Source organism: Urocitellus parryii, chromosome 15 (assembly GCF_045843805.1).
Source record: "Urocitellus parryii isolate mUroPar1 chromosome 15, mUroPar1.hap1, whole genome shotgun sequence".
Classification (NCBI taxonomy): Eukaryota; Metazoa; Chordata; class Mammalia; order Rodentia; family Sciuridae; genus Urocitellus; species Urocitellus parryii.
In genome coordinates, this window is record NC_135545.1 from 13084394 (window position 1) to 13112195 (window position 27802).

General features: G+C 48.7%; 1 protein-coding gene across 2 annotated transcripts in view; it reads right to left on the minus strand.

The window, feature by feature from the left end:
- Sptbn4 (spectrin beta, non-erythrocytic 4) overlaps nucleotides 1-26729 on the minus strand; it is a 72417-nt gene extending 45688 nt beyond the window's left edge. For both annotated transcript variants that reach the window (XM_026411539.2, XM_026411540.2), the window contains exons 1-12: nucleotides 26558-26729; nucleotides 13917-14068; nucleotides 12703-12876; nucleotides 8938-9029; nucleotides 7857-7937; nucleotides 5671-5786; nucleotides 4705-4817; nucleotides 4429-4616; nucleotides 4238-4355; nucleotides 3826-3984; nucleotides 2752-3054; nucleotides 2072-2222 (exon numbers count right to left, since the gene is read on the minus strand). In XM_026411539.2, coding sequence (XP_026267324.2) covers nucleotides 2072-2222; nucleotides 2752-3054; nucleotides 3826-3984; nucleotides 4238-4355; nucleotides 4429-4616; nucleotides 4705-4817; nucleotides 5671-5786; nucleotides 7857-7937; nucleotides 8938-9029; nucleotides 12703-12876; nucleotides 13917-14068; nucleotides 26558-26729 — 1819 coding nt within the window. The remainder of the gene's footprint in view (nucleotides 1-2071; nucleotides 2223-2751; nucleotides 3055-3825; nucleotides 3985-4237; nucleotides 4356-4428; nucleotides 4617-4704; nucleotides 4818-5670; nucleotides 5787-7856; nucleotides 7938-8937; nucleotides 9030-12702; nucleotides 12877-13916; nucleotides 14069-26557) is intronic.
- Nucleotides 26730-27802: the final 1073 nt, after the last annotated feature.

The following is a 27802-nucleotide window of genomic DNA, read 5'->3' on the forward strand; positions in this document are numbered from 1 at the left end:
TGCTGCTTGAAATTCCAAAAGGAGAATGTCAGGAGCTTCCTGGGACAAACATCCTTCAGACAAAGAAGGAAACCTCAACGTTTGTTCTTAGGATGTGACATGGCCCCAGGTGGGTTAGAAACCCTCAGCACCACAGCCAGCTGATGAGTACCAGGAATCTCCGTAGATCACCATCAGACAAGGCCATCTGTGATGGCAGGGAGTGGGACAAAACCAAGCCCACGCCACAGTCATGCCTGGCCACAGACAAAACCCAAATCACAGAGCAAACCACAAAAGTGACCACGTATCTCCCTTGTCCCACTGAGGCGAATAACCACCACCAATCAGGTGCACTCTCCTTCTGTTCCTTCCACGGTTCAGACAAAATGATTAAGATCTGGACCACTTGATTCCCCCTTGTCCTGACAGCTTCCGGTTCACAGCAAAACACACTGCATTGAGTCACCTTCAAGTCACCTAACCCAAGCCCAGAGCCTACCAGCAAGCCCCTGTAGCACTCTCTTAATGAGATGTCCCAGGGTTCCCTGTAGTCGATGCAAAGACCCAACTGGGAACCTTCTAGAGCCAGTCCTGGCTTTGCCCATCAGCATCCATACCCTGCATCTTCTTTCTCAGGCCAGTCTGACTGGCTGAGCAATGGGGATAAAATTCAGTGGGCCAAAGCTTTCCTTGGACCTTTTGCTAGAACAAGGGAAAAGGGTTCTGGTCTGTTAAGTTGTTGGGTTATGGACATGAGGCTGAATGATCCCAGGTTTACAGCACAAGGAGAGGGACTGCCCAACAGCGACACCAAAACAGACACCAGGGACAGAGAGAGGGTCTTAAAATCATCAAGAACCATTCCTGGATTCAGCCATGCCTGAAGTCCAAGCATCCCTTCCCAGACACTTTAGTTACATAAACTAATACCTTCTCCACCACTCCTTAAGCCAACTGAACTGAGTTTCTATCACTTGCTGCTGAACTGGCCATTGACAAGTAGGAATAACACATCGAAATTTCCTTGCCAGCGTACCCCATGTTAAATGGACTTGCCTTGGAAATCCGCTGTGACCTTGCATGTGTGTTTGAGAAAGGTGACCCTGCTCAAGGACGAGGGTGGATCCAGATTTAAGGTGTATCCTGCAGGTTTGAGGAAGTATCCCTAGCTCCTTGGGTTTAGGGCGTTCCCGGTTTAAGATAATCTGGGTTTAGGGAAGTTCCAGGTTTAAGGTGATAGGGCGTTCCTGCTGCCTGAGTTCCCGTTGAGTTCTCGTGGAATTCAGAAAGATTTTGGGACGTGAACTGTGCGGGCAGAACTGGGATTTCCCCAGAACGTGTGTAGAGGCCGGTTTGAGTTCGGGAATAAAGAATTGCTGTTTGAATCTACAAGGTGTGTGGTGGCTCGTGATTCTGTGCCCAGCCAAGACTGCGGCAACTTTACAGAGTTTTTCTGGTATTTGTTTTGTAGTGCTGTGGACCAAATCCAGGGCCTTGAGCATCCTAGACCAGAGCTCTACCACTGAACCACACCTCCAACCCCTTACACAGTTTTTTGTTCCTCTTACACAGTTGTTGTTGTTTTTTTTAATGGTATTCATCAAGCTGGTACACGTCTGTAATCCCGGTGGCTAGGGAGGCTAAGATAGGAGGATCAGGAGTTCAAAGCCAGCCTCAGCAATGGCGAGGCGCTAAGCAACTCAGTGAGACCCTGTCTCTAAATAAAATACAAAATAGGGCAGGGATGTGGCTCAGTGGTCAAGTGCCCCTGAGTTCAATTTCTGGTACCAAAAAAAAAAAAAAGTATTCACTGAGATCAGGCCATGAAGGGCCTAGTACATAAATGCTCAATAAATGTGGTATGTTATTGCAGAATCTCAAAGCCAGAGGAATTTGAGTAGTAGTCCAATGTCCCACTCAGGGCACTAATCAGAGCACCAATCCCCACCCCATGATTTTCCTAATGGTGTGTGGCCCTCACCTCCATTCAGATGCTCACTCACTCCTTGTTTCTGCCTTTCAGAAGTCATCACTGCCTCTGTTAGCACCATCCTATGAGTCTCCATCCCGTCCCCGTCCCCGGACTCACCCTGCAGCTGGGAGAAACGCAGGGCTGCAGCATTGAGAGCCTCCACCCTCTCACTCTGGGCAGCGATGTCCCCCTCCAGCAGGCCGTGCTTCTGCAACAGGTCGTCCGCCTCCACCAGGTGCTGCCCACACTCCCGGGACAGCAGCTGAGCCTGCAAGTGAGGGCAGTGTCACACACACACTTCTGACTGGCCCTGTCCCCGCACCACCGCCAGCCCTCTGCTGCCTGACCCGCTGTCTGGAACTCTGATCTCTGTCTCATGCTCCCTGTGGCTGCTGTCCCCTGTCTGCCTGACTCTCTTTCTCAATGCTTTCATTTCGCGTCATCTCCACATTTCTGGGCTCCATCTCTGTCCCAGTGTCCCATCTCTGCCTTCCTCTCTCCGTCTCTCCGTCTCTCTCTGCTCCATCTCCCACTCTGTCTCCACTCCGTGTCTTTATCTTTGTCATTTTGTCTTTATCTCTCTCTGCTTCCCTCTTTTTCTCTCTCCCAAAGGGTCACTATTTCCCTTTGGATTAATCTGTCCCCGGTCCTGGATTTCTCCATTTCTGTCTCTCTCTCTTCTTCCTTTCCTGGCTTTTCCTCTCCCCCTCCATCTCGACCTCTCTGCCAATCCTTTCAGGGTCTACACCCCTCCCTGTGCTCCTGGCACCCACCCCCATGCCCGGCCTCACTCTCACCTGCATCTCCTCCATCCAGTCCACCATGTAGACCATCTCCTGGAAGACCTTCTGCAGGGCCAGGTTCTGCTCCAGTCGGGTCCGCCGGGCACCTACCAGCCCAGTCAGCAGGGCCCACTGACGCAGGACGCTGTCACGCTGGGCTGCCACCCGCCGGGCATCATAGTAGCCTTCAGCTGCCAACGCCTGGGCCAGTTCTGCCACACCCTGCACCCGCTCCTCGTAGGCTGCAATGTCCGCCTCGATCGCTTCGTGCTTCTTCATGGCTGCCTCCACTGCTGGCAACTCATACCCAAAGTTGTCCTGGGGCAGTGTAGGCCAGACTCTCACCTGTGCTGCCTCAGCAGGCCACCTGTTACCTTGACCCTGAGAGACCCTGGAACCTCTCCCCTTCATTGCTCTAGAGGGACCAGGTCTGCCTGCCTCATTACCCTAGAGACCAGCCAACCTTTCCCAGTTACCCTGGAGACCAGTCCCACCTTTCTCTGTCACCCAGAGAAACAGCCAAACCCTCTCCAGTTACCCCCAAACTCAGTGCCACTTCCCCTTCTACCTTGGAGATCAGTCCTATCCTCCCCTCTTACTCTAGACACCAGCCTACCTTTCCATTTGCCCCGGAGACCCATCCCACCCTTCCCTGTTACATTTCTAACCCCAACTTGTTACCCAGGAAACAGACCCCATGTTTCCATTGTTCTGGAGACTGGGGACCAGGTCTACGCTATTCGGTTACTTAGGAAACCAGTTCTACCCTCCTCAGTTACCCTGGGCAACAGATACAACCTCCCTTCTCACTTCTGAGCTGAGTTAAACACTTCCCCTATTTCCAAAGAGATGAATTCTGCCCCCTCTAGTTACCCTGGAGACCAGCCTCACTCTCCTGTTACCTTGGAGATCAGATTCCCTCCCTTTACCCACCATTCGCTCAGGATTCCCTGCCTGCCCTCATTTGTCACCTAAGAGACTGAACCAGCCCTTCCCTGTTGCTTAGGAGATCAAGTCTCCCTTTCTAGTCACAGAGACATCAGCCCATCCTCCCTCCCATTCCCCCGGAGCCAAGCCCTATACCTGTACCTGAGAGACCAGGCGCTGGTTCTCATTCAGCCAGCTCTCCCTCATGGCCACCTTGTGGTCGAACCTCTGAGCCAGGAGTTCCAGCTTTTCCTGCCGGATCAGCTCAGCCCGTAGGGCAGCCTCCCGCTCATGCTCTGCCTTCTCCAGTTGGCCCCATGCCTAGAGGAGACAAGAGGAGGCAGGCAGTCATATTTCAACAACTCCCCCCAGTTTAATGGGCCTCCTTCTCTGACTGAGACCATTCATAGTATATCTATGGCAACTTTATGAAAAATATGTTGCTTCCTCATGGAAAATTGTCAGAATAATAGACCATCCATATTATCTACAATGTTATGCCTCCCTTGAGTAGTGCACAACATATACAACTATACAAAGCAATCGTGGTTCTCTCCTCCATCCACAACCTCACCTTGTCGATATCCCAGATGCCACAGCCCTCCCGAGGCACAAAAAGGCGACGGTTGCAGGCACGCAGTTTGCTCTGGATGCTGAAGAGCAGTACCTCCAAGTTCCCCTTTTCCTGAAACCTGAAGGGGCATGAGCTCAGTGGCCTTGTCCTGAGCCTTCTCGCCGCCACCCCCGTTCTGTGCTGGGTCTCACTTGACAGGCTTCTCCAGGGTGCAATAGGCCGTGAAAGCCTGCAGCTGCTGCTGCACCCCACTCAGCGAGTTGGCAAACTTCTGGTTGCTGATGAGGCCCACGGTGCGGTGGATCCAAGCCAGCAGCTCAGCCGCCAGCTCCTCGTAGCGCTCTATGATCTTCCCCACCTCCAGCACCTGGTCCAGCACCTGACCCGGCAAAGGAGTCTCCGTCAGCCTCATCCCACATGTTCCTGCAGCTGGGGTCCCACCTACCCCACCCCTTGACTTCTCGTACCTTCCCAATCCGCTTCCCCTCCACAGCCAGGGCCTTCATCTTGGAGAAGTAGTGGTAGAAAGAGACCACATAGGTGATGATAGACTTCTCATCGGGAGCCTCCATGTTCACGTCTGGGGGGCAGGGGGGGGCATGATAATGACTTTTTCTAGGTGTGTGACCTTGGGATCTCTGTTGCTCGGTGTCTGTATCTGCCCGATGTGCCAGGCTCTGAGCACAGACTGCAGCTCTCAGGGGCAGGGTAGAGGACCCACCGAGACCGTGCATTCTGGGGTCATCAAGCCCTGATCACTACTTCTCAATGTGACTTAGGGAAAGTGACTTTGACTTCTCTGCGTGTTCAATTCTCCGAGCCAGGCAGCAAGAGGACGAAAGGGAACAGTTCTGATAACAACCCCAGCCTGTGCTCGGCACACAGTTGATGCTCAGGAAAAGGGAGCGGCCATTACCTCGGAGCCAGGGTTGGTGTGGGGAGTGACCACAGACTGGGAGTGAGGCTGAAGTCGGGGAAGGGATGAGAAGAGACTGAGATTGGGGAAGAAGTCGAGCTGTGGATCAGACTAGATAGGCACTGGATAGGGGAGTAGGAATGGAGTTGGAATTGGAAGATGTGCTGGAGGATGGGGACAATTTTGAAAATGGGGTCGGAGGATTGGGTTGGATCAGAGATGGTGTTGGGATGGGGAAAAGGGGGGGTCAAGTCTGGGGGAGATGGTTGAGGACGAGGTTGGGTAGAAAACTGGTGATGGGGAGAAGAGGAGTGAGTTGGGATGGGATGGGGCTGGGGTTGAGGACAGAGAGAGGGAGAGGTGTGGGTATGGGAAGGGGGAGAGGCTGGAGGTGAGGAAGGGGAAGGCTTGGGGAGGGCGGTGGATTTGGAATGGCCTTAGGACTTGGGATGAAGGTAGCCATGGAGTTGGGCGTCCTCCAAAGCAGCAGCCTGGGCTGGGGTCATGCAGGACTCACCTTCGGGGTCCAGCAGACGTGCCAGCCCCAGGTGCTGCTCAGCTGTGCGGAAGGCTCTCTGCAGGTTGTAGTTGGCGTTGGATTTGGTGAGTTTGCCGAAGTCCACAAGGTCAGGCCTGGGCAGGGACACAGAGCGGGCAGACAACAGGGGGCCTCCAGGGCCAGGGGGCAAGCAAGTGAAGAGTATCCTCGTCTGACCCACCGTGGGTGAGGGGCGGGAGTGGGGACACCAGCAAAGGGCAAAGCTGTGCGTGCTGGGACAGAACTGTGCAGCACTTCCTGTGTGTGAGCAACCTGCGAACCTGTGTGTGTGTGTGTGTGTCTGTGTGTGTGTGTGTGTTTGCATTCGTCACTGGACACGAGTGAACTGGCCTGTGTGCACAGGTGTGTGGTGGATCAGCCCTTGTGCTCTTGAAATAGACTGAGCCCACATGGCACCTGCCTGTGCATGAAACTATCCAACAATGCAAATGCCTTCAGCCCTGACATGGGTCACGTGATGGCCATGTACATGTGCCGAACACACGCCTACCTACATATGTTAATATACACTATTGTGTGGTGATTACAAGGGTGAGGTGAGGTCTGGAGCCAGCCTGTTGGTATTTGAGCCCCAGTTTGGTCACATCTTCACTGTCACCTGGGCATGTGCCTCATTTCCCTGTGTCTTGGTTTCCTCATTTGCAAACTATGAATAATAATAGCAGAGGCCAACCAGGTGTGGTGGCACTTGCCTGCAATCCCATCGACTGGGAGGCTGAGGCAGGAGGATCATGAGTTCAAAACCAGTCTCAGCAACAGTGAGGCACTAAGCAACTCAGTGAGACCCTGTCTTTAAATAAAATACAAAACAGGGCTGGGAGGTAGCTCAGTGGCTGAGTGCCCTGAGTTCAATCCCCAGTACCCACCCCTCAATGATAATAATAAGAGCAAAGACCTTGTAGGGTCTTTAACTGCTCAATGACTTGGTGAAGAGCACTAGAACAACGCCTGGTATACAGACAGCGCTGGGTAAATGTTGTTAGCATGACCCAGGTTACAGCTTGTGGGTTTCCGTGGGGCAGTGAGGGCCTCCCCATGCAGATGAGTATGTGTCCACGTGAGAGACGAGGGTTTGAGGGAACATGTGGTCCCAGCAGGAGACGGTGAGCACTGTCTTCTGCCACACGTGAGCAAGCTCCTCCCAGCCTCTGGCCTCGGTTTCCCCGATCTGTCATGGAGATGATCGTGACTTGGGGTAATTTTTTGGGTGCCTGACCCTCAGTCAGTTTGGGCGGAGCCCTGTGGTATGAATATGTGAGTGTACAAGAACCAGGAAGGGGGATCTGGCGCTCCCCTGGAGGAGGAGCTTCATTTTAAAAATATTTTGTATTTGTCCTTATTAGTGATACTGGCAGTAGAATGTATTTGACATATGATACACATACGGAGTGTAACTGCTCATTCTTCTGGGCATACATAATGGAGAGTTACATTGGTCGTGGAATCATATATGCACATAGGAAAGTAACAGCCAATCCATTCTACTATGTTTCCTATCCCATCCCCCTCCCTTCCCTTCATTCTCCTTTGCTAATCCAAAGTACCTCTATTCTTCCTTACCACACCACCCTTATTGTGTGTTAGCATCCACATAACAGAGAAAACATTTGGCCTTTGGTTTGGGGGGATTGGCTTATTTCACATAACATGATATTTCCCAGTTCCATCCATTTACTGGCAAATGCCATAACTTCATTCTTTTTTATGGCTGAGTAATGTTCCATTGTGTATATGTACCACTTGAGGAGGGACTTTCTGATGGGGAAGGCACTGCATAAACACCAGAATGGACAGACCACAACATCATGAGCTCCCCACTCTGGGACATCTAAGCAGTAGGTTCTGGCTGCTTGTGTGTGTGCTTCGGCAACTACATTTGAGTGCACATTCTGTGCAACAGCACACATGTTGATAGGGTATGTGGCCTAGCAGGAGTGTGTGTGTGTGTGTGTGTGTGTGTGTGTGTGTGTGTGTGTGTATACCTGTGTGAAAATGTGAAAGGCACGTACATAAAAGGAAGTAAGTGTGTATGTATGCCGAGAGGTGGAGGGACAAGCCCTCTGTGTGTGCAGTTGTGCGCAGCAGTTGTGGGGACACGGGGTAGGGTGCAGGGCGGGGCCGTTCTGCCCCAGGCCAGCTGGTACCTGTGCCGATGAATGAGGGCATTGAAGGCCAAGCCGTCCCGCCAGCTGGTGGTGAAATTCTGGATGTTGACCTCGGGGTAACTGGCAGAGAGGGAAAGAGTCAGGAGAGAGGGAGCGAGGATGTGGAAAGACGGATGGATGGACACACAGACAGACAGGAAGGACAGGTGAGATGGATGGGAAGAGGCAGGGGAGATGAGCAGACAGGGGGGCAGAGAAAAGGAGGCAAAGGGAGGTAAGGAGAGAGGGAAGAGGGAGAGAGGGAGGGAGGGGGAGAGGGAAGAGGGAGAGAGGGAGGGAGGGGGAGAGGGGGGGTGGGCCCCGGGAGAACAGGGAGCAAAGGGGGGACTCGTGGGGAAACAAAGGGCATCATAGCGGGATGGGATGACAGCCGAACCAAGCGCAGCTCCACCCACCCTGCCTGGCCGCCTTCCTCTCCAGAAGGCACCTGAGTTTCAGGCCACTGTCCATCCCGTAGGACAGAAGGCCGGGACCTAAGGGAACATGCCCACTAGAGCCTGTGCCCATCCCCACCATCTCCCAGGACCCTGAACATGGCTGCCCAGGCTGCATGAACCTGGCAGTGCCCTCCCAGATGGAGGGGTGGCTGTTTCCAGGGGTCTGGTGGCCAGGGCTTGCACACAGGGCAGGGGCGCTATGCAGGTGACCGTGAAATCTCCAGAGGGGCCAGATGAGAAGGGGAAAGAGAGAGAAGGCAGAGGTCAGGGACAGCCCCCCACTTGTGGGTGTGTAAATTGTGTGTGTGTGTGTGTGTGTGTGTGTGTGTGTGTGTGAGCGCACATGCTTGTGGATTTGAACCAGGGCCTCATGCAGGCCGGACAAGCGCTTTATCCCTGGGCCCGTCCCCAGCCCTCAGCCCCCCAGTTTCCTGCACGGCTCTCTAAGGAGCCTGGGAGTTCCACACTTGAACCTGACCTTCGGCTGTTTGACCAGCTCAGAGAAGCGGACAGGCTTTTCCACCAGTTTCACTGTCAGTTTTGAGGCTCAGGTCATGGCTTCCACCTCAAGCTCTTGTCTGAAAGGAAGCCCAGGGGCCCGCCTGCCCCGAGGAGGGGCTCACCCAGCCGTCTTCATCTGGCACCACAGGAGCAGAGCGTCCTTGGCCGAGCGCGTCTCTCTGTTGTCCTCGGTCTCAATTTTGATGACCTGAATCTGGAAGGACACAAAGACATGGCTCCTAGGGCCTGCAGGGCTGGAGACGGCCTGATCCCCAGCCATGTTGCTATCAGGGAGAGTGGCAGGTGACACGGGGGGCGGGGACGAGGTGGGGGTTCCGGAGTGTGAGCTCTGGAGTGAGCCAGGAGAGACACAACTGGGGGCGGGGGCTCAGCTCTCCAGATCCAGGGAAGCTTCTGAACTGAGCATCCGGGCCACCGTCCTGATCCAAGCTGCCACTCTGTCCCACCTGAGCTAGTGGGGTGGCCTTCATCCTAATCTCCCTGGCCCTGGGCCACAGTTTCTGCCCAACGTGGCAGGGAGAGGGGACCCTGGGGATTCTCACGTCTGCTCCTCCCCTCAAAGCCTTCTGAGGCGCCTTCCACTCAGGGGACAGGGAAGGCCCTCCTGGCCTCTCCCTGCTAGGGCTGGGGCCCGTCCTCCACAGTCCCTCCACCCCACAGCCCGCTGGCCTCCTCGCCAGCTCACCAGGTCCCCAACCTCAGTGTCTGCACACTGCTCCTCCCTCTGCCTGGAACATCCTTTCCCCCCAAATCCACAAATCCCTGCCCGGCTCACTCCTCCTTCAGGTTTTTTGGTTTGAGGCACCAGGGGTACTTAACCACGGAGCCACATCCACGGCACTTTTTATTTTTTAAAATATTTTTTTTTAGTTGTAGTTGGACACTAGACCTTTATTTTATTTATTAATTTATATGTTGTGCTGAGGATGAAACCCAGGGCCTCACCTGTGCTAGGTGAGTGCTCTACCGCTGAGCCACAACCCCAGCCCCAGCCCCTATTTTTTATTTTTAGACAGGATCTCCCTAGGTTGCTTACAGCCTGGCTAAGTGGCTGAGGCTGGCTTTGAACTCTTGATCCTCCTGCCTCGGCCTCCTAAGCATCTGGAATTACAGGTGTGTGTCCCCACGTCCATCTCAGGTCTTTTGTTTGTACTTTAAGGGGTTTTTTTTTTTGTTTTGTTTTGTTTCGTTTTTTGTTGTTGTTTTTTCAGTGCTGGGATTTGACCTCAAGACCTTGCACATGGGAGGCAAGAACTCTACCACTGAGCTACATCCCCACTCTTTTATTTTATTTTGATATAGAGTTTCACCAAGTTGCCCAAGCTGCCCTTGAACTACCAATCCTTTTGTCTCAGCTTTCCTGAGTGACTGGGATTACAGGCTTCACACCTGGCTCTTCCTCTCCCTCAAGTCTTCCCCTACCCCCACCCCCAATCTTTGGTACTGGGGATTGTACCCAGGGGCACTTAACCACTGAGCCTCATCCCCAACCCTTTTTCATATTTTATTCAGAGATAGGGTCTCACTGAGTTGCTGAGGCTGCCTTTGAACTTGGGATCCTCCTCCCTCAGCCTCCCAAGCTTCTAGAATTACTGCACACACACACACACACACACACACACACACACACACACACACACACACCCTGCCCAGCTCCCACTCAGGTCTTTACTAAAATATCACCGGCTCACAGAGGCCTTTGCTGACCACTTAGTTTTAAATCTCAACACACATCCAGATCCTGCATCTTCTTCGCAGGCTCTGTTACCTCCACCCCACCCCCGAATTTCACTTACTCAGGAGGTTTGCCACCTCCCACTGACCCGTGAAAGCTCAGGGACTGTCAGAGGCCACGTTTATCTATTCTGTTTGCTGCGGCATCCCACTCCGCCGCTGTTGGGTAAAGCACTAGTGGCAGAGAATCTAGAGCAGGTTCTAGAGCCTCAGGTGGGATTCGAGATTCCTGGATTCCAGACCTGCTGCAGGGCTGTAGCCACCAGCTGTGACCTGCCCCCAGTCTCATTCCCCCATTCTGCACAGACATCCATACCCACCTCCATCCATACCCACTCAGCCTGTCCTCTGAGTTCCATCCCAGGATACCACGGCCCGATGGAATCCCTCCCCCCCTGAATTCTGAGATCCACAGCTACTGTGTCCCAGACGGGCCTCGGTATCTTCCCCAAACCTGCTCCTCCTTCCTGTCCTGTCCCAGTGCAGCCTTACCATTCCCTGGTCCCCAGGCCAGAGCATCTAGCAAGCCATGGGGTCCTGGACACCTCTCCCCTTCCCTTCCCTATGGCCTCTCCACTCCATCTTCCAAGTGTCTTCCCCTCCTGCCCCCCCTTACTTCCCTATACCCCACCCTGGTCTAGATCTAGTCTCTTCCCTGGGCTCTTGGCCACCAACTTGGATGACCACCTCCAACCCAGGGGGATGTTTCTAAATCTGATTATGCATTTCCCCTTGATAAAACTCTCCAATGGCTCCCTGTCTCCAAACGACTAAAACCCAAATCACTACCACAAATCACCCCCCCCCCCGACCACGTTTTCCTCCCTGCCTCCCCTTTGCCTCTCCTCCCTAGCCACGCTGCTCTTCCTTTGGTACTTCCAACATGCCAAGCGGTTCCCTCCTCAGAGCCTTCGCATCTGTTTCGCCCCCTGCCCAGAATGCCTTCTCCCTTCATGGTTTCCTGTTTTGTTTTTCTTGCTTTCTTTTTTTCTGGAACTGGAGACTGAACCCAGGGGCACTTGACCATTGAACTTTCTCCCCAGCCCTTTTTTACTTTTTAATTTTGAGACAGGGTCTAAATTGCTGAAGTCGGCCTCAATCTCTCCATCCTCCTGCCTCAGCCTCCTGAGTTGCTGGAAGCACCGTCGTGCACCACTGCGCCTGTCTTTCCCTTCCTCTTCTGTCATTCAGCATCAGCTTCTCAGCCAGCACTTTTCTGACGACCATGTCTAAAATCGTAACACCAACCTGATATTTTATATTTCTGTTACTGATTTGTAGTAATTTATTCTTTTCTGCAAAGCTTTTTGAAATTCTCCTCTGCCAGCTGGGTGCAGTGGTGCAGGCTTGTAATCCCAGCGGCTTGGGAGGCTGAGGCAGGAAGATATAGAGTTCAGAGCCAGTCTCAACAATGGTGAAGCACTAAGCAACCTAGCAAGACCCCATCTCTAAGTAAAATACGAAATATAGGGCTGCATATGTGGCTCCGTTGTCCAGGGCCCCTGAGTTCAATCCCCAGTACTCCCCCCAAAAAATATTTCTCCTCTGCCTAGAGTTATCTTTTCCTACGCATGTCTTGTCTATTTATGTATTTATCATATGTTCCCCTTATTACAATGTAAGCTCCATAAAAGTGAAAAATTTGTCTTTTTCTTTCTGAACTGAAGCAAGATTGTGTGGATCTGGGTCTAGCACGTGTGAGGCACTGGGTTCGATCCTTAGTACCACATAAAAATAAATAAAATAAAGGTATTCTGTCCATCTACAGCAACAACAACATCAAAAGATTGTGCGGCTCTGAACTACGACTCCAATCCCACACAATACGTGTGACTTTGAGTATATGACTTCACCTATAGGTTATCTCATTGGTAAAATGGAATAATAAATAGGACCTAATTTATGGGTTGCTGTGTGAATTAAATGTCAAGTGCTTAGCACGGTCCCTAGAATGAACAATAGAGAAATGAAGATCACCTTGAAGGGGTGGTAATGACATTTTTTTCATTATTTTCATCCCTACCTCCTGGAACATATTAGAAATGCTTTGGGAGGATTGGGTAAAGGGGTGGGGGATGCGCTCCTAAGCCCTGGGGGAGGGGCAGACTGGGCAGGGGTTCCTGGGGGATCACCTGGAAGCGCAGGATGATGGTCCAGACCAACCCCAGCGTGAGTCGGTGATTCCCGTCCACGATGTCGTGCGAGCCCACGTTTTCCAGGTGCACACGCTGCTCCTTGAGGAACTGCAGAGCCTTGTCCACGTTCTCCAGCGAGTGGATCCGCATGCGGCCCCGAGTGGGCCTCGGCTGCAGCAGCAGGGCGTTGGGCAATGCCGGCCTGGCCCAGGGCCACGCACCCTCGCCCCGCCTCTCACATAGCCACGCCCCCGGGGCTCAAGACCAGGCCACGCCCTTTCATCTTCTCTAAGATCCAGGCCCCAGTCTTTCTATTTCTTCTCATAGCCAGAGCCCTTCAAGGGTCGCATCCTTTCATGCCTGACCTCATCTCTTCCCCTAACTCTCACCTCCAGCCTGATAACCACACCCCTCGTCGTGAAGCCCCGCCCCTTCCACTGGATGGCTGCACCAATTCACAAGAGTTTCCAGTAATCCCGTGACCCCATCCTTTATCGCCTCCCTTTCAGGCCCCTGTCTAGAGCTACGTCCATTCCAACCCAGCTCCGACTCAGTCCAGGACTCTTCCCCTTGTTCCTTCCAAAGACGCGTACTGCTCTGCAGCTATAATCCTTGACACTGCAAGCTCCAGGCCCTAGTTCTTCAGTGAATCTCAACCCCATCAGAACCCCACCTTTTGAGATGGAGCCCCATCCAATCCCAGAAACTCAACTCCAGCCCATACAACAAGCCAAACCCATGCAATGCGGTCTGCACCCCCAGACCCCCAGGGCTAGGTCTCACCCCGCCATCGAACCCTGCCTCCAGCTTAAGATTGCTGCGCCCTCATCCACTGACATTCACAACTGAGTTGTGCCCTGATGGCCCTGCCCCTGGCAATCTAATAACCCCGGCGGTGCCTTCTAATAAATCTCCTCCTTCGTCACTAGCCTTCTCCCTTGGATGGAGCCCCAGCATGGCCCCACTCCTGGCGATTGGGTTCCTCCGCTGAACCACGGCCCGCTCGTCTGAGGGGATCCCAGGCTCCTCCATTCCAAGCTCCACCCCTGCGCCACAGCCCCTCCCATCAGAATCAAGGCACCTCTCACCCACAGTGCCCTTCCACGGCGTTCTTCCAGGCCCTTAGCCGAGCCCCTTAGAATCCAGCCATGTCCAAGTCCCACGTTGAGACCCCAGACCCCTCCCCCTTCCCCAGCCCCTCAGGGCCTCACCAGCTGCTCCCCCGACAGCACTTCCAGGAGCCGAGTCAGCACAAAGCCATCCCGGAGGTCCGCATAGAGGTCCCCGATGTGGCAGCCCACGCGGGCGAGGTGCGAGTTCACCCACTTGGTGAAGGTTTTCTTCTGCACGGCCTCCCGCTCGTCTGGAGAACAGGCCTTGATGAGCCCCGCCTCCCAGGGGCCGCAGCTTCCCTTCCCTGTCTCCCACCCCCACCACTGGCCAACCCCTGTCCAGGCCCAGGTGTGGGCACAGGCAGCTCCTCCAGCCTAGGACGCCTTCCCCTACCCTGGGCTGCCCACGTAGCAAGAAGGTCCCTGTCCTTCAAAGTTTTCATGAGTTGCCATTGGCACCTGTTTTGCCACCCTAGGTGGTCCTAGTCATTCGTGGGTTCATTCAATATTTGAGTAGCCTTTCTACTCATGTTCAGAAAAGCACATCAGTGAAAGCTGCAGAGCTGTGTAGGTTAAGAAAGGGGAGGGTGTTGTCTCCCAAAATGGAATGTCCCCCAAAAGCTCATGTGTGAGCCCATACAAGAAATTCAGAGCTGAAGTGACCGGGTGGTGAGAGCCTTCACCTGATCAGCGAGTTCATCCACTGCTATGGATTACAGCGGCTGGACTGTGGGCCCACAGGGTGTGGCTGGGGGAAGCAGGTCACTGGGGCCGCCTCTGGGTTTGTATTTCACCCTGGTGAGCAGAGCTAGCCCTCCCTACTTCCTGATGGCCATGTTCCCACTGTTTGCCTCCTCCCTGCCCTTCCCCTGCCATGTTCTGCCCCTCCCCAGGCCCAGAGCTATGGGGTGGCCTTCTACGGGCTGAGACCTCTGAAACCTTGAGCCCCAAATAAACTTTCCCTCCTCTGTGTTCCCTCCTCTGGTCACATCTTTGGGTCACAGCAATGACAACAGAAGGCAAGGATGAGAGGTGTGCTTCAGGTGGCTGCGTGGGGAGTAGAGCAGAGGGGGGAAGAAGGGCGGCCAGAAGCCCAGGGAGAAGATTGGGAAGGGCCCAGGAGACAGAGATGAGACTGGACCAGGGCAGAAGCAGGGGAATGGGAGGAGGGGGGGCACCTTGGATGATTGATTAGAAACTAAAAGTAGGACAGAATGGACAGGTGGGGGAAAGTGAAGCCTAAGAAGGAACAAGCTAGACCAAGCTGCTCCTGAGGACAGGAATGGTTCCTACATCATTCAGCAACAGTCATGGGAGAGCTGACTACAAATCCAGCCACCCCGGGGCAAAGCAAGGGGAGTAGAAGGATGTGCAGCTTCTCCCTCGCTTGCTTATAAGGAAATTGCTCAGGATCTTTCTTGCTTTTTTTCTTTTTTTGTACTGGGGATTAAACCCAGGGACACTTAACCACTGAGCCCCATCCCCAGAGACAGAGCCTCTCTGAGTTGTGTAGGGGGCCTCACTAAATTGATGAGACTGGCTTTGAACTCCCGATCCTCCTGCCTCAGCCTCCCAAGCCACTGGGATTATAGGCATGTGCCTATCTTCTTACTATCTTTTAAAAAATTATTAGTAGTAGTAGTAGTATCAGGGATTTTTGAGATAGAGTTGTGCTAAGTTGCTTCGGGCCTCACTAAACTGCTGAGGCTGGCCTTGAACTTGCAATCCCCATATCAGCATCCGGAGTTGCTAGGATTACAGGCTAGGTCCACCATGCTCGGCTTTTTTTTTTTTTTTTTTTTTTAATGACACCTTTACTATGAGCTATAATTCACATACTACAAAATTTTCCCTTTTAACATGTAAAGTCAGTAGTCGTTAGTATATTCACAGAGTGATGTGACCATCAATACTAACATCAGAACGTTTTCATTACCCTAAAAAGAAACCCCAGACTTATTTGCACTCACTCCCCCTTTCCTTCCCCTGGTCCCTGGCAACCACTAAACTACTTTCTGCCCTATGGATTTGCCTCTTCTGGAAGTTTCCTATAAATTAAGTTGTATATTGGGGTGGGATTGTGGCTCGGTGGTAGACTGCTCACCTAGCCTGCATGAGGCACTGGGTTCAACCCTCAGCACCACACAGAAATAAAATAAAGATATTGTGTCCACCTAAAACTAAAAAAGAAACTTATAAAAAATAAATAAATCATATATTATATGGCCTTTTCATGTGTCTAGCTTCTTTTGCTTAGCATAGTGTTTTAAAGGGTCATTTATATTTTGTATCTGGAATCAGTATTATATTCATTCTCAAGGCCAAATAATATTCCATGGTATGGATAATCTACATTTTATCCATTCAGCCGATAATAGCCATTTAGGTTACTTCCATTTTTTAGCTATTATGAATAATACTGTCATGAATATTTGGGTATAGATTTTGGGGTGAAAATAAGTTTTTAATTATCTCAGGTACACATGAGTGCCTCTTTATCCACAAGGGCTACATTCTGAGATGCTCAGTATCAGGCTCCCAAGTTGCTGGGATTATAGTCTTGCGCCGATGCACCCTGCAAGGCAATCATCTCTCTTAAGGACCGCATCACCTCTTCAACGCCCTGCTACCTCTCTACACTGCTGCATGGAGGACCAGGTCCCAACATGAGTCTCAGAGAGGATCAGCTATAGTCAGACCATAGCGGGGACCTCAGTGTGTACACAACCTTTGATCCAGTCCCAGGGATGGATAACCAGGCTGCCCTCGACCTTGAACCTCCTCCCAGCAACAGATCAACCTCACTCAACATGCTCACATGGCTCCTTTTGAAAAAAGAAAAAAAAAAAAAAAGCCTTTGGAAATGTGTACACAAGTGGCCAGATTGCTGGCTAATGGGGAGATGCTCTAATTTCATTCGACCTAGGGGCATCAGGTAGCGTTTGGAGTAGCTGTGCCAGGCTCTTCTCCCTGGCAGATACGAAGACTACGACAACCCCACAGGGGTACCCTATTTGGTGTCTTCATTTTCAGTCTTTCTCCAGACCAATGGCCAAGCATATGATTTCACATGGAAGTCTCTTTCTTTTCCCCCTTAGCCAGCAATGAATGAAAGAGTAATCATCCTTTTGCTTTGTACAAGTCTCAAAAAGTAAATGAATAAATTTAATAAATATGTAAATAAAGCTTTATTCTAAGGAAATCTATTTTCCTTGTGATGGCTGATCATCACGATAGAGAAGAGTAAGTAAATGGCAAAAAATCACTCAATATGAGTGCAAGGGCGAAAGTAGGACAGTGGTCATTTGTCCTGGAGTCTTGACAACCCAAAGGTAACTGTGTCATTTAGAGTTCTGGCAGGAAGCACATGGCTTCCCTCAAAGCGGTGGAATTGAGGAGAGTTTAATGAAGGGACTATTTACAGAGGGGTGGGCAGGGCTGAGGGAACCCACTAGGGCCAGAGAGACCCCCCCAGGGACTGGGGCAGGGGGGAGGCTGAGAAGAGGGGAGGGAGGCAGCCATCTTGGTAGGAGCTTGGGATGGAGGGAGAGGAACCAGGCAGTGGCAGAAGTCGGTCAGGCAGGGAGGGAGCAGGGAGTAATAAATCCCTTGACTCCTATCTCCTCCCCAGTGTCCTGCTGGACAAACCCAACTGGAAGACTGAGGGTCTCTGAGCAGAGGGGAGCCCGTTCACAGCAGGGCAGCCTACCTGGGCCTACAGCAGGTGTGCAGAGCGGGTGGCGGTACCTGAGGGACAAAGACACCCCCCCATGGTGGCCTGACACATCAACACAGTACACATTCAGTGTCATCTTAGGTCAGAATGGCCCTCGGAGACGTATTTGTTTGCCCTCCTCCACTGGGTTGTATAAAAATGTACATCAGTTGCCAACATTTAAAAATAGATTTTGTCTTTTCAAAAAATCCAGATATTTGGCCTCTTCCCATGATACGGCCACTAATAGCCAAACGAGGCTGCCTTCCCAGAGCTGAGGCCACCGCCCCCTTTGGGGAGACCCTTCTTCCTTCTCTCATGAACGTGGCCTGTCTGGCCTCATGGGCATCTCCTCTCCTGACTCCTGCTTCACACGAAGGAGATTGTGATCACAAAAACCAGAACCTCACAGCACTGTCCTCTATGAAGTTGTCATCCAGGTGGCCCAGGGTAGGTCTCTAGGGACTTTCTTTGGGCAGGAGTGAAATCAAATTACATAGCAAAAATGCTGTCATGGATCTGTCCCCCTCAGGCCTAGATCCCAAGCACCCAGGGATCCAGGACCCACTGAAGAAATTTAGATCTTGCCTAAACTCCTCTTTTAACAAATGTGGAGACAGAGGCCCAGAGAGGGGTGATGACCTTGAGTTGACATAGCTGGCCACCAACAGATGCAAACCTGCATCTATTCGTTCTCATTCTGGTTCCACTCTGGAGATGGCTCCACTTTGGCTTTACTATTAGCCAGAATCTGTGATTTGGCATTAGCATTGGCTATTAGAAAGTAAAATTACAAATACCTAACTTAATGTCTTTTTTTTTAATATTTATTTTTAGGAGTAGATGGACACAACACAATGCCTTTATTTTTATGTGGTGCTGGGGATCGAACCTGGGTCCCGCCTGTGCTAGGCGAGTGCTCTACCGCTGAGCCACAATCCCAGCCCCTAACTTAATATCTTTTCTGTCAAAAAAACAAAACAAAACAAAAAAAACAACAAACAGGTCTTGGGTTGTGGCTGAGTGGTAGAGTGCTTGACTGGCACGTGTGATGCACTGGGTTCAATTCTCAGCACCACATGAAAATAAAGTACACAATTTGATGTTTTTTTTTATTTTATTTTTTTATTTTTGTAGTTGTAGATGGACAGAATGCCCTTATTTGTTTATTTTTGTGTGGTGCTGAGGATCAAACCCCGTGACTCACACATGCTAGGCAAGCACTCTGCTACTGAGCTATAGCCCCAGCCAATACAACTTGATGTTTTGTTTTGTTGTTGTTGTTGTTGTTTAAAAAAAAAAAAAAAAAAAAACAGCCAGGCGCAGTGGCATATGCCTGTAATCTCAGCAGCTCGGGAGGCTGAGACAGGAGGATCGTGAATTCAAAGCCAGGCTCAGCAATGGGGAGGCGCTAAGCATCTCAGTTAGACTCTGTATCTAATAATATACAAAAATTGGGCTGGGGATGTAGCTCAGTGGTTGAGTGCCCCTGAGTTCAATTCCTGGTAACCCCCAAGGGAAAAAAAAAAAACAGATCAGTCAATGTATATTTTCTACTGTTAGTGTAAAATGCAATACTCAAGGGTATAACGAAATGCATCTATAAAAAGGTAATTATTGAGAGATTTCAAATGATTGAAAAAAGTAGACATCTTTATTTCTGTACTAATAAAAACTAGTTTTATTATAGTTTTATATTAAAAACTACAACTATTGTTTGGTAATGAAATTTTACCTATAACTGTATATGCTAAGCTGCTATAACAAATAGGCCTAGCAATACAGTCGCATAAAAGAGATATGAGCTTATTCCCTCATTCTGAATAGTTCTAAAATGAGCAGCCCAGCTGTCAGGGAGACTAGCAAGGATGTCAATGTGGATTCCATGTTCCTTCCATCCTGTGCTCTGAGGATCTTGGTGCTTCAGCTAATAGGAGTCAGGGAAGAAAGAAAGGCCAGGCAACAAATTTTTAACTCTTTTTTTTTCACAATATCTTTATTTCATTTTTATGTGGTGCTGAGGATCGAACCCAGCGCCTCACATGTGCTAGGTGAGCGCTCTACCACTGAGCCACAACCCCGGCCCTTTTTAACTCTTTTTTTGGTACCAGAGGTTGAATCTGGAGTCAATCTACCACTAGTCCACATCCCCAGATCTTTTCTAAAAATAATTTTTTTATTTGTCAATGGATCTTTATTTTATTTATTTATCTGCAGTGCTGAGAATCTAACCCAGTGCCTCATACATTCTAGGCAAACGCTCTACCACTGAGCCACAATCCCAGCCTCCAGCCCCAGCCCTTTTTATTTTTTATTTTGAGAAACGGTCTTGCTAAGTTGTTTGGGGCCTTGCTAAATTGCTGAGGCTGGCCTTGACCTGATGATCCTCTTCCCTCAGCTTCCCGAGCTGCTGGGATTACAGGTGTGTGTCATCATTCCTGGCCTTTAAGAAAAAAAACTTAATTATGAAATAACTACAGGTTCATAGGGTGTTTCAAAGATAGTACAGATGATTTTTAAAAACTCAATTTAAAAATGGACAAAAGAGGCAGGCGGATGGTGCACGCCTGTAATCCCAGGGGCTCAGGAGGCTGAGGCAAGAGAAGGATTAGGAGTTCAAAGCCAGCCTCAGCAACTCAATGAGACCCTGTTTCTTGATAAAACATTAAAAAAAAGAGCTTGGGATGTGGCTCAGTGGTTAAGTGCCTATGAGTTCCATCCTCAGTACAAAAAAAAAAAAAAAAAAAAAGGACAAAGATTTGAATAGACATTTATACAAAGAAGATATACAAATGACCAATAAGAACATGAAAATATGCTTGGGATCATTAGCCCTTAGGAAAATGCCAAATCAAAACCATAATAAGGACTGGGGCTGGGGCTCAGTGGAAGTGCACTTGCCCAGCATCTGTGAGCCACTGGATTTGAGTCTCAACAGCACAAAAAAATAAACACCATATAGGTCTGTCAACAACTAAAAAAGTATTAAATATAAATATAAATATATATATAAAGAAATACCACTTCATACCCACTAGGATGGTCATAATAAAAAGGGGGGATAATAATCATAAGCAAAGACATGGGGTTGGAACACTTGTACATCGCTCATGAGAATATAAAATGGAACCATGAGTTAGAAAAATAGTTTGGTGGTTCCTTTAAAAAGCTAGACATAGGGGCTGGGGTTGTGGCTCAGTGGTAGAGCACTTGCCTAGCATGTGTGAGACACTGGGTTCGATCCCAGGCACCACATAAAAAATAAACAAATAAAAGAAAGGTATTGTGTCCATCTACAACTAAAAAAAATATTTTTAAAATGTTTCTTTAAAATAAAAATAAAAAGTTAAACATAGAGTTACATATGACCCAGGAATTCTAAGTATACAGTAGTCCCTATTTATTCAGAATTTCACTTTCTTCAGTTTTAATTACCCCTGGTCAACAGTGAGCCTAAAATATTAAATTAGCATTCCAGAAATAGATAATTCATGTTTTAGATTACTTTCATTATAGCATATTGTTATAATTGTTCTATCTATTAGCATTTATTGGTAATCTGTTACTGTGCCTAATTTACATATTAAACTTTGTCATTTCATATATAGGAAAAAACTTAACATATACATGGTTTGGTACTACAGGAGATTTCAGGCATCCACTGAGCATCCATTTGAACTTCCCAGCCTCCAGAACCATCTATTCTTTATAAAATACTCAATCTCAGGTATCCTCTTATAGCAACAGAAAATGGACTAAGCAGGCCTCATGCAGTGTCTAGAAGCAGCAGATTAGATCTACTCATGGATCTCCACATTGGATGAGCCCTAGGGCTCAGTGCTGAATGAGAAAATAACAAAAAATTGGGCTGGGGATGTGGCTCAGCGGTAGCGCGCTCGCCTGGCATGCGTGCGGCCCGGGTTCGATCCTCAGCACCACATACCAACAAAGATGTTGTGTCCGCCGAGAACTAGAAAATAAATATTAAAAAAAAATTCTCTCTCTCTCTCTCCTCTCTCACTCTCTCTTTAAAAAAAAAAAAGAAAATAACAAAAAGAATACAATCTAGAGCATGCGAAAATTTGCATCAGTTACCAATACTTACATTCACAAACCCTATAGATATATCGTCCCCAAATTCATGACAAAGTGACATCAAATTTAGTAGAGAAAGCACAGCCTTCAATAAATGGAGCTGAGACAACTCCACATGGGAGAAAAATGAACGTGGACCCACAATGTACATAATAATAAACATTCAGCTTGTAATCTAAATGTAAAAGGAATACAGTAAAACTTTTAGGAAAAAAAACATGGTAGGATATCTCTCCATGACCTGGGGTTAGGCAAAGATTTCTTTCTTTCCTGTTTTTTTGTTTGTTCATTTTTTTTTAATTTAAATTTTAATTAATTAATTAATTAATTATTTTTTTTTTTGCAGTTCTGGGGACTGAACCCAGAGCCTTATGCATGCTAGACAAGGGCTTTACCATTGAACTACAATTCCAACCTAAAATAATTGTTTAATAATTACCAAACTAAGCTGGGTGTGGTGGCGCTCGCCTATAATCCCAGTGGCTTGGGAAGCTGAGGCAAGAAGATCGCAAATTTAAAGCCAGCCTCAACAAAAGCAAGGCACTAAGCAACTCAGTGAGACCCTGTCTCTAAATTAAAAATATATGAATACAAAATGGGCTGGGGATGTGGCTCAGTGAGTGAGTGCCCCTGAGTTCAGTCCCTGGTACCCTAAATAAATAAATAAGTAAAAATAATTATTAAACTACATTAAAATCAAGACATTTTGCTCATCAAAAAGTCCCATTAAGAGAGTGAAAGATAAGCCACCAAGTGGAAGAAAAATATTCACTATATATATATATATATATATATATATAGAGAGAGAGAGAGAGAGAGAGAGACTTGTACTCTTGCAAAACCACAAGGAAAAGATAATTTAATAAGGCAAAGGGTGAAAGACGAGAAAGGGCCCCTCACAGGAGGATATCAGAATGGCCAGTAAACTTATGCAAACGTGCTCCACCTCATGAGTTGGTATTAGTCATCAGGAAAGTGCAAAGAATATCATAATAGAAGCCAGGTGTGGTGGGGCACACCTGTGATCCCAGCCCATCGGGAGGCTGAGGCAGAAGGATCACAAGCTCAAACGCAGCCTCAGTGTCTTAGTGAGGCCTTAAGCAACTCCACAAGATCCTGCCTCTAATACAATATATAACAGGGCTGAGGATGTGGCTCAGTGGTTAAGCAACCCTGCATTCAATCTCTGATAAGAAAGAAAGAAAGAAAGAAAGAGAGAGAGAGAGAGAGAGAGAGAGAGAGAGAGAGAGAGAGAGAGAGAGAAAGAAAGAAAGAAAGAAAGAAAGAAAGAAAGAAAGAAAGAAAGAAAGAAAGAAAGAAAGAAAGAAAACCACACAGAATGCACATCGGCCCAGATACCTAAAATCAAAAAGACTGGCTCTACCAGGGGTTGGATGTACAGCAAGTGAATCTCTAGAACAGTGCTGGTGGGAATGTAAAATGATATAAACCATCAGTTTCTACTAAAGTTAGATATATACTTACTCTATGACCCAACAGTTTCACTCCCGGGTGGTAGTCACCAGAAATGAGAGCTTTTGCCCACCAAAAGCCTTCACTGCAACCTCAAATTAGAAGCAACTCAAGGGAACATCAACAGGTAAATCCACACTGTGAAAACCATACAGCAAGAAAAAGGAACAGCTTATAGAAGATATGAATGAATCTCTCGAGGCTGGGGATGTGGCTCAGCGGTAGCGCGCTCGCCTGGCATGCGAGCGGCCCGGGTTCGATCCCCAGCACCACATACAAAGCAAAGATGTTGTGTCCGCTGATAACTAAAAAATAAATATTAAAATTCTCTCTCTCTCTCTCTCTCTCTCTCTCTCTCTCTCTCTCTCTCTCTCAAAAAAAAAAAAAGAATGAATCCCTCAAGCATAATGTTGAGTAAATGAAGTGAGATACTGAATCGTGCCTAATGTATGTTTTCACTTATGTCAAGTTTGAACACTAGCAAAACAAGCCCGTGCTGTTAAAAGTTACAAGAGTGTTTACACTTGGGTTGTATTAATAGGAAGGTAGTCCCATGGAACTTCCCAGGGACTGTCATAGTTCTTTTTATATTTTTATTTTATTTCTTTATTATTGTTAGTGGTAGCATTATTAATAATATGATTCTCATCATCATTTTGATATTGGTGATTAAACCCAGGAGTACTTTGTCATTGAACTACATCCCCAGTCCCTTTTCATTTTTTATCTTGAGACAGGGTCTCACTAAGTTACTGAGGTTGGCCTTGAACTTGCAATGCTCCTGCCTCTGCCTCCCAAGTTGCTGGGATTACAGGGGTGCTCCCTTGCGTCCAGCCATATTCTGATTCTTGACATGTGCTGTGGTTGGAGTAAGGGTCTCCCAAAGGCCCATGTGGTAAAGGACTGGCCCCAGATCATGGCCCTGTTGGAAGGTGGTGGGACCTTTGAGAGGTGGAGCCTAGTGGAAGATCTGTTGGTCCCTGGGTCCTGCTTCTGAAGGGGATATTGGGACCCTAACCCCTTCCTCTTTCTTTGCTTCACAATAGGCTCCTTACCATGACGTGCTTCCTCCCCAGCGGAGGCACAGAAGTAACAGGGCCAATGGACCGTGGACTGAAATCTTTAAAACCATGATCCAAAATAAATATTTTCTCATGATAAGTTGATTATCTCTGGTATTTTGTTACAGTGAAAGCCTCAGTGTCTTAGTGTGGGGGGGGGAGGAATCAGGATGAGACATAAGATTAAAAGAGAATAAATAAAGAGGAGAGGGGCCTCACACAGACCAATGATGACCGACAGCCACAAATCGTGGCTTTAGGAATGAAACTCTCTGAACCTGAGGTCCTAATACTATTTTCAAACATCTTCATGTAAGATAACGTGGTGGAGGACTCCTTCCACAGGTCCTGCCTCAGTCTGAATAGACAAAACCCCTGAGAGAAGTGGGCATAGAGATGCAAAAGAAATGCAGTTGGGCTGGGGGTGTGGCTCCGTGGTAGGGCATTTGCTTGACAGGCTCGGCCCTGGGCTCCACCCCCAGTGTGAAAAGAAAGAAAGGACAGAAACACAAGCAGTGGCCCATGGCCTGCTTGCATTGAGCAGCAAAGTGATTCCAGCAAGAAGGGGCTTCGTGCAGATTGAGGAGGGCCATGCCAGACGGTTTCGTTGCAGAGGGATATGAAAACTCAGGCACAGGAGAGTCCAGCAGAGTACTTAAGAAAACTGTACTACAATCATTTAAGTGGGCAAGGGAAAAAAAATTTTTTTTTTCCTTAAAGGGGGATCCCCACATTTCCTGAGGTTAGATGCTCTCTGAAGCATGCATGGGTCTAAGATGTGAAGAATGCTCAGTTCTTATCTTACTCCATCCCCCTCCACTTAAAATCTCTCCATGGCTCCCCAGTGCCCATGAGGCCCTTAAGGTCTGGTTCCCACTGCCCGCTCCCTGTGTTTATTCTACCTCTCTCACACCCCTCCCAGCTGCTGTAGAGGCTGTTCCTTCTACCTAGAACATTCTTCTACTCCAGAATTCACCCTATTCATCCCGTAGGCATCTCCTCCCCCAGGAAGCCTGCCTTGATTTTTTAGGCTGATTTTCAGGTACCTCCTCTGGGTTCCTGTCTTCCCTGGGTCTCCCCTTCATAGCCCTCTGCCTGTGCCTCCTCCATCCTGATCCTGACTTCTGGAAATTATTGGCTGGATCTGAGTCAGTCCCCACTGGACTGAGGACCCTGTAAGGGAAGGACCAAGGCTGGCTGAATGATCACGATGTCCCTGCTACTGCCCAGCATGGACCAGGCACAGAACAATACATTCTAGAATTCTAAGTTGATGTTTTCCTGCGTTTTTAGGGTTCTAAGTGTCCAAAAGTATAATTCTAAGTTTCCATGACTATGTGTTTATATCAGTCTAGGTTTCCAGGTCAGAAAATGCTGGCAATCCATGGGTTGAATCTGGTTCATAATTTGTGGCACACAATTTTTTTTAATTGGGAAATTTTGGATCAATATCAGAATTAATAACTTTGGATCCATATTTTCTCATGGCTGGAGCTGGTGACCAGGGCCCAGTTGACCAGAGCCCCCAGTCCACGGACTCATGTATGTCACCAAATTTCCTAGAGGACTTTGCTCAAAACCTTTGAAAATTCCATTAATCTATCCATGTACAAGACCTCTTTTCTTGTCACTATTCCCTAGACAACATAGTCTAAAAACTATAATGACAAGAAAATGTAGCTTTGTCACTGAGCTATAACCCCAGCCCTTTTATTTTTATTTTGAGACATAGAGTATCCACTAAGTTGCTGAGACTGGCCTCAAACTTGTAATCCTCCTGCCTCAGCCTCCTGAGTCACTGGAATTATAGGTGCTCACCACTGTGCCTGCTAGAGTTTAAGGTCCTAGCTAAGATCCTAGTGGCCAATGATCAAAATGTCTAAAATCTGCGACAAGGTTCTCCGTCTCTAAAGGTCTCAACTCTGAAGAATCTCTAAGTATGACATTTCAATGTCTTAAAATCCCAACGGTTCTGCATTTGGAGATCCCAAGACATTGCTTTCAAAGTCTCATGTGTCTGGGATTGTACATTTCAAAAGTTCTAAGGCTGTGCTGCCACACGCAGAAGCCATGAGCCACAAGTGGCTTTTTAAATTTAAATTAATTAAAACTAAATAAAATGCAAAACAGTCCCCCAAGCGGCACTGACCACATTTCAAGCGCTCAAGCCATATGTGCTAGTGGTTTCTCTATTGGATACCACAGAGACAGAACACTGCCTGCACTGTGGAAAGTTCCCTTGGCCACAACTGGCCTGGAGATTCAGGTGCTAGACTCCTTTCCACTCTCCTAGCCATCAAGGCCCTCAGGCACCACGATGCACAGATGCCACCCAGCAGCCCCCTCCCGCTTCCACTCCCCTCGGCCCACCCAGCTCTCCCGTGGTCCCCAGGTACCTGCCAAGGCCTTGATCCGTGAGCACTCAAAGAGAGAAGCAGCTGCCGTGGAAGCAGCTGGAGGTTCCCGCTCCCAGCCCCGGTCTGGACTCTCCCAGCGAGCTGCAAGGTTGTTGTTGTTGGGGGCGGGCAGGCCCTCCATGTTGTCCACCTCCCCCGGAACCTGCGCCATTGGGGAAGATGAGGCCTGGGGATGGGGAGAGGCAGGTTAGGACTGGAAACAGGCCCGAGCTCAGAAGCCCACTTTTTTTTTTTTTTTTTTGCATGTTACTGGTTACTGAACCCAGGAGCACTTTACCACTGAACTACATCCTTAGCCCTTTTTATTTTTCTGAGACAGGCTCTCTATAAGTTGCTGAGACTGGCCTCAAACTTGCCATCCTCCTTCCTCAGCCTCTCAAGTCACAGGGATTAAAGGCACAAGCCATCTTGTGCCTTTATTCAGAGGATTCCCTTCTAACAGTGACTAGCTATGCGTCCTAGGTCCTCTCTCACCCTCAGTTTCTCTGTCTTGCAAGTGGATGATGATAATGTTTACCCCGACCACTTACGGGACTGCAATAACGTACTTGATGACTTAATGCCTGGCACAGGGTAGAGGCTCAGCAATTGTCACTGGTATTATTATTAGAACAATAACATCGTTAGTAATAGAATTCTATAATGCAGTAACAAGAACTATAATGAACATTTATTGGGCATTTGCCTTGTGCTCGGTACTTTATATGCATTCTTTTACGTAATTTTCACAAGTGAGCAGTTATTACTAGGCCCATTTTGCAGAAAAGGAAACTGATGTACAAAGGGATTAATTTGTTTGCCCAAGTAACACAGCTAGTTGGGGCTGGGGATGTGGCTCAAGCGGTAGCGCGCTCGCCTAGTGTGCGTGCGGCCCGGGTTCGATCCTCAGCACCACATACAAACGAAGATGTTGTGTCCGCCGAGAACTAAGAAAAAATAAATAAATATTAAAAAATTCTCTCTCTCTCTGTCCCTCTCTCTCTCTCTCACTCTCTCTTTAAAAAAAAAAAAACACAGCTAGTAAGTAACTAGTTTTCAAACATAGGCACTGTGATAGAATGCTTGTATCAGTAGCCCTACTTCTTCACCCTTGAAGCCACACCCTTTGCTATTTAACCTTTCAGTGTCTTTGTTTAAGGCAGAAAAGGTATGTGTGTTTTGGGGGCATACCCCACCCCTTGACTCTGGGATTGACCATGTGACTTGCTTTGGCCAACAGAATTG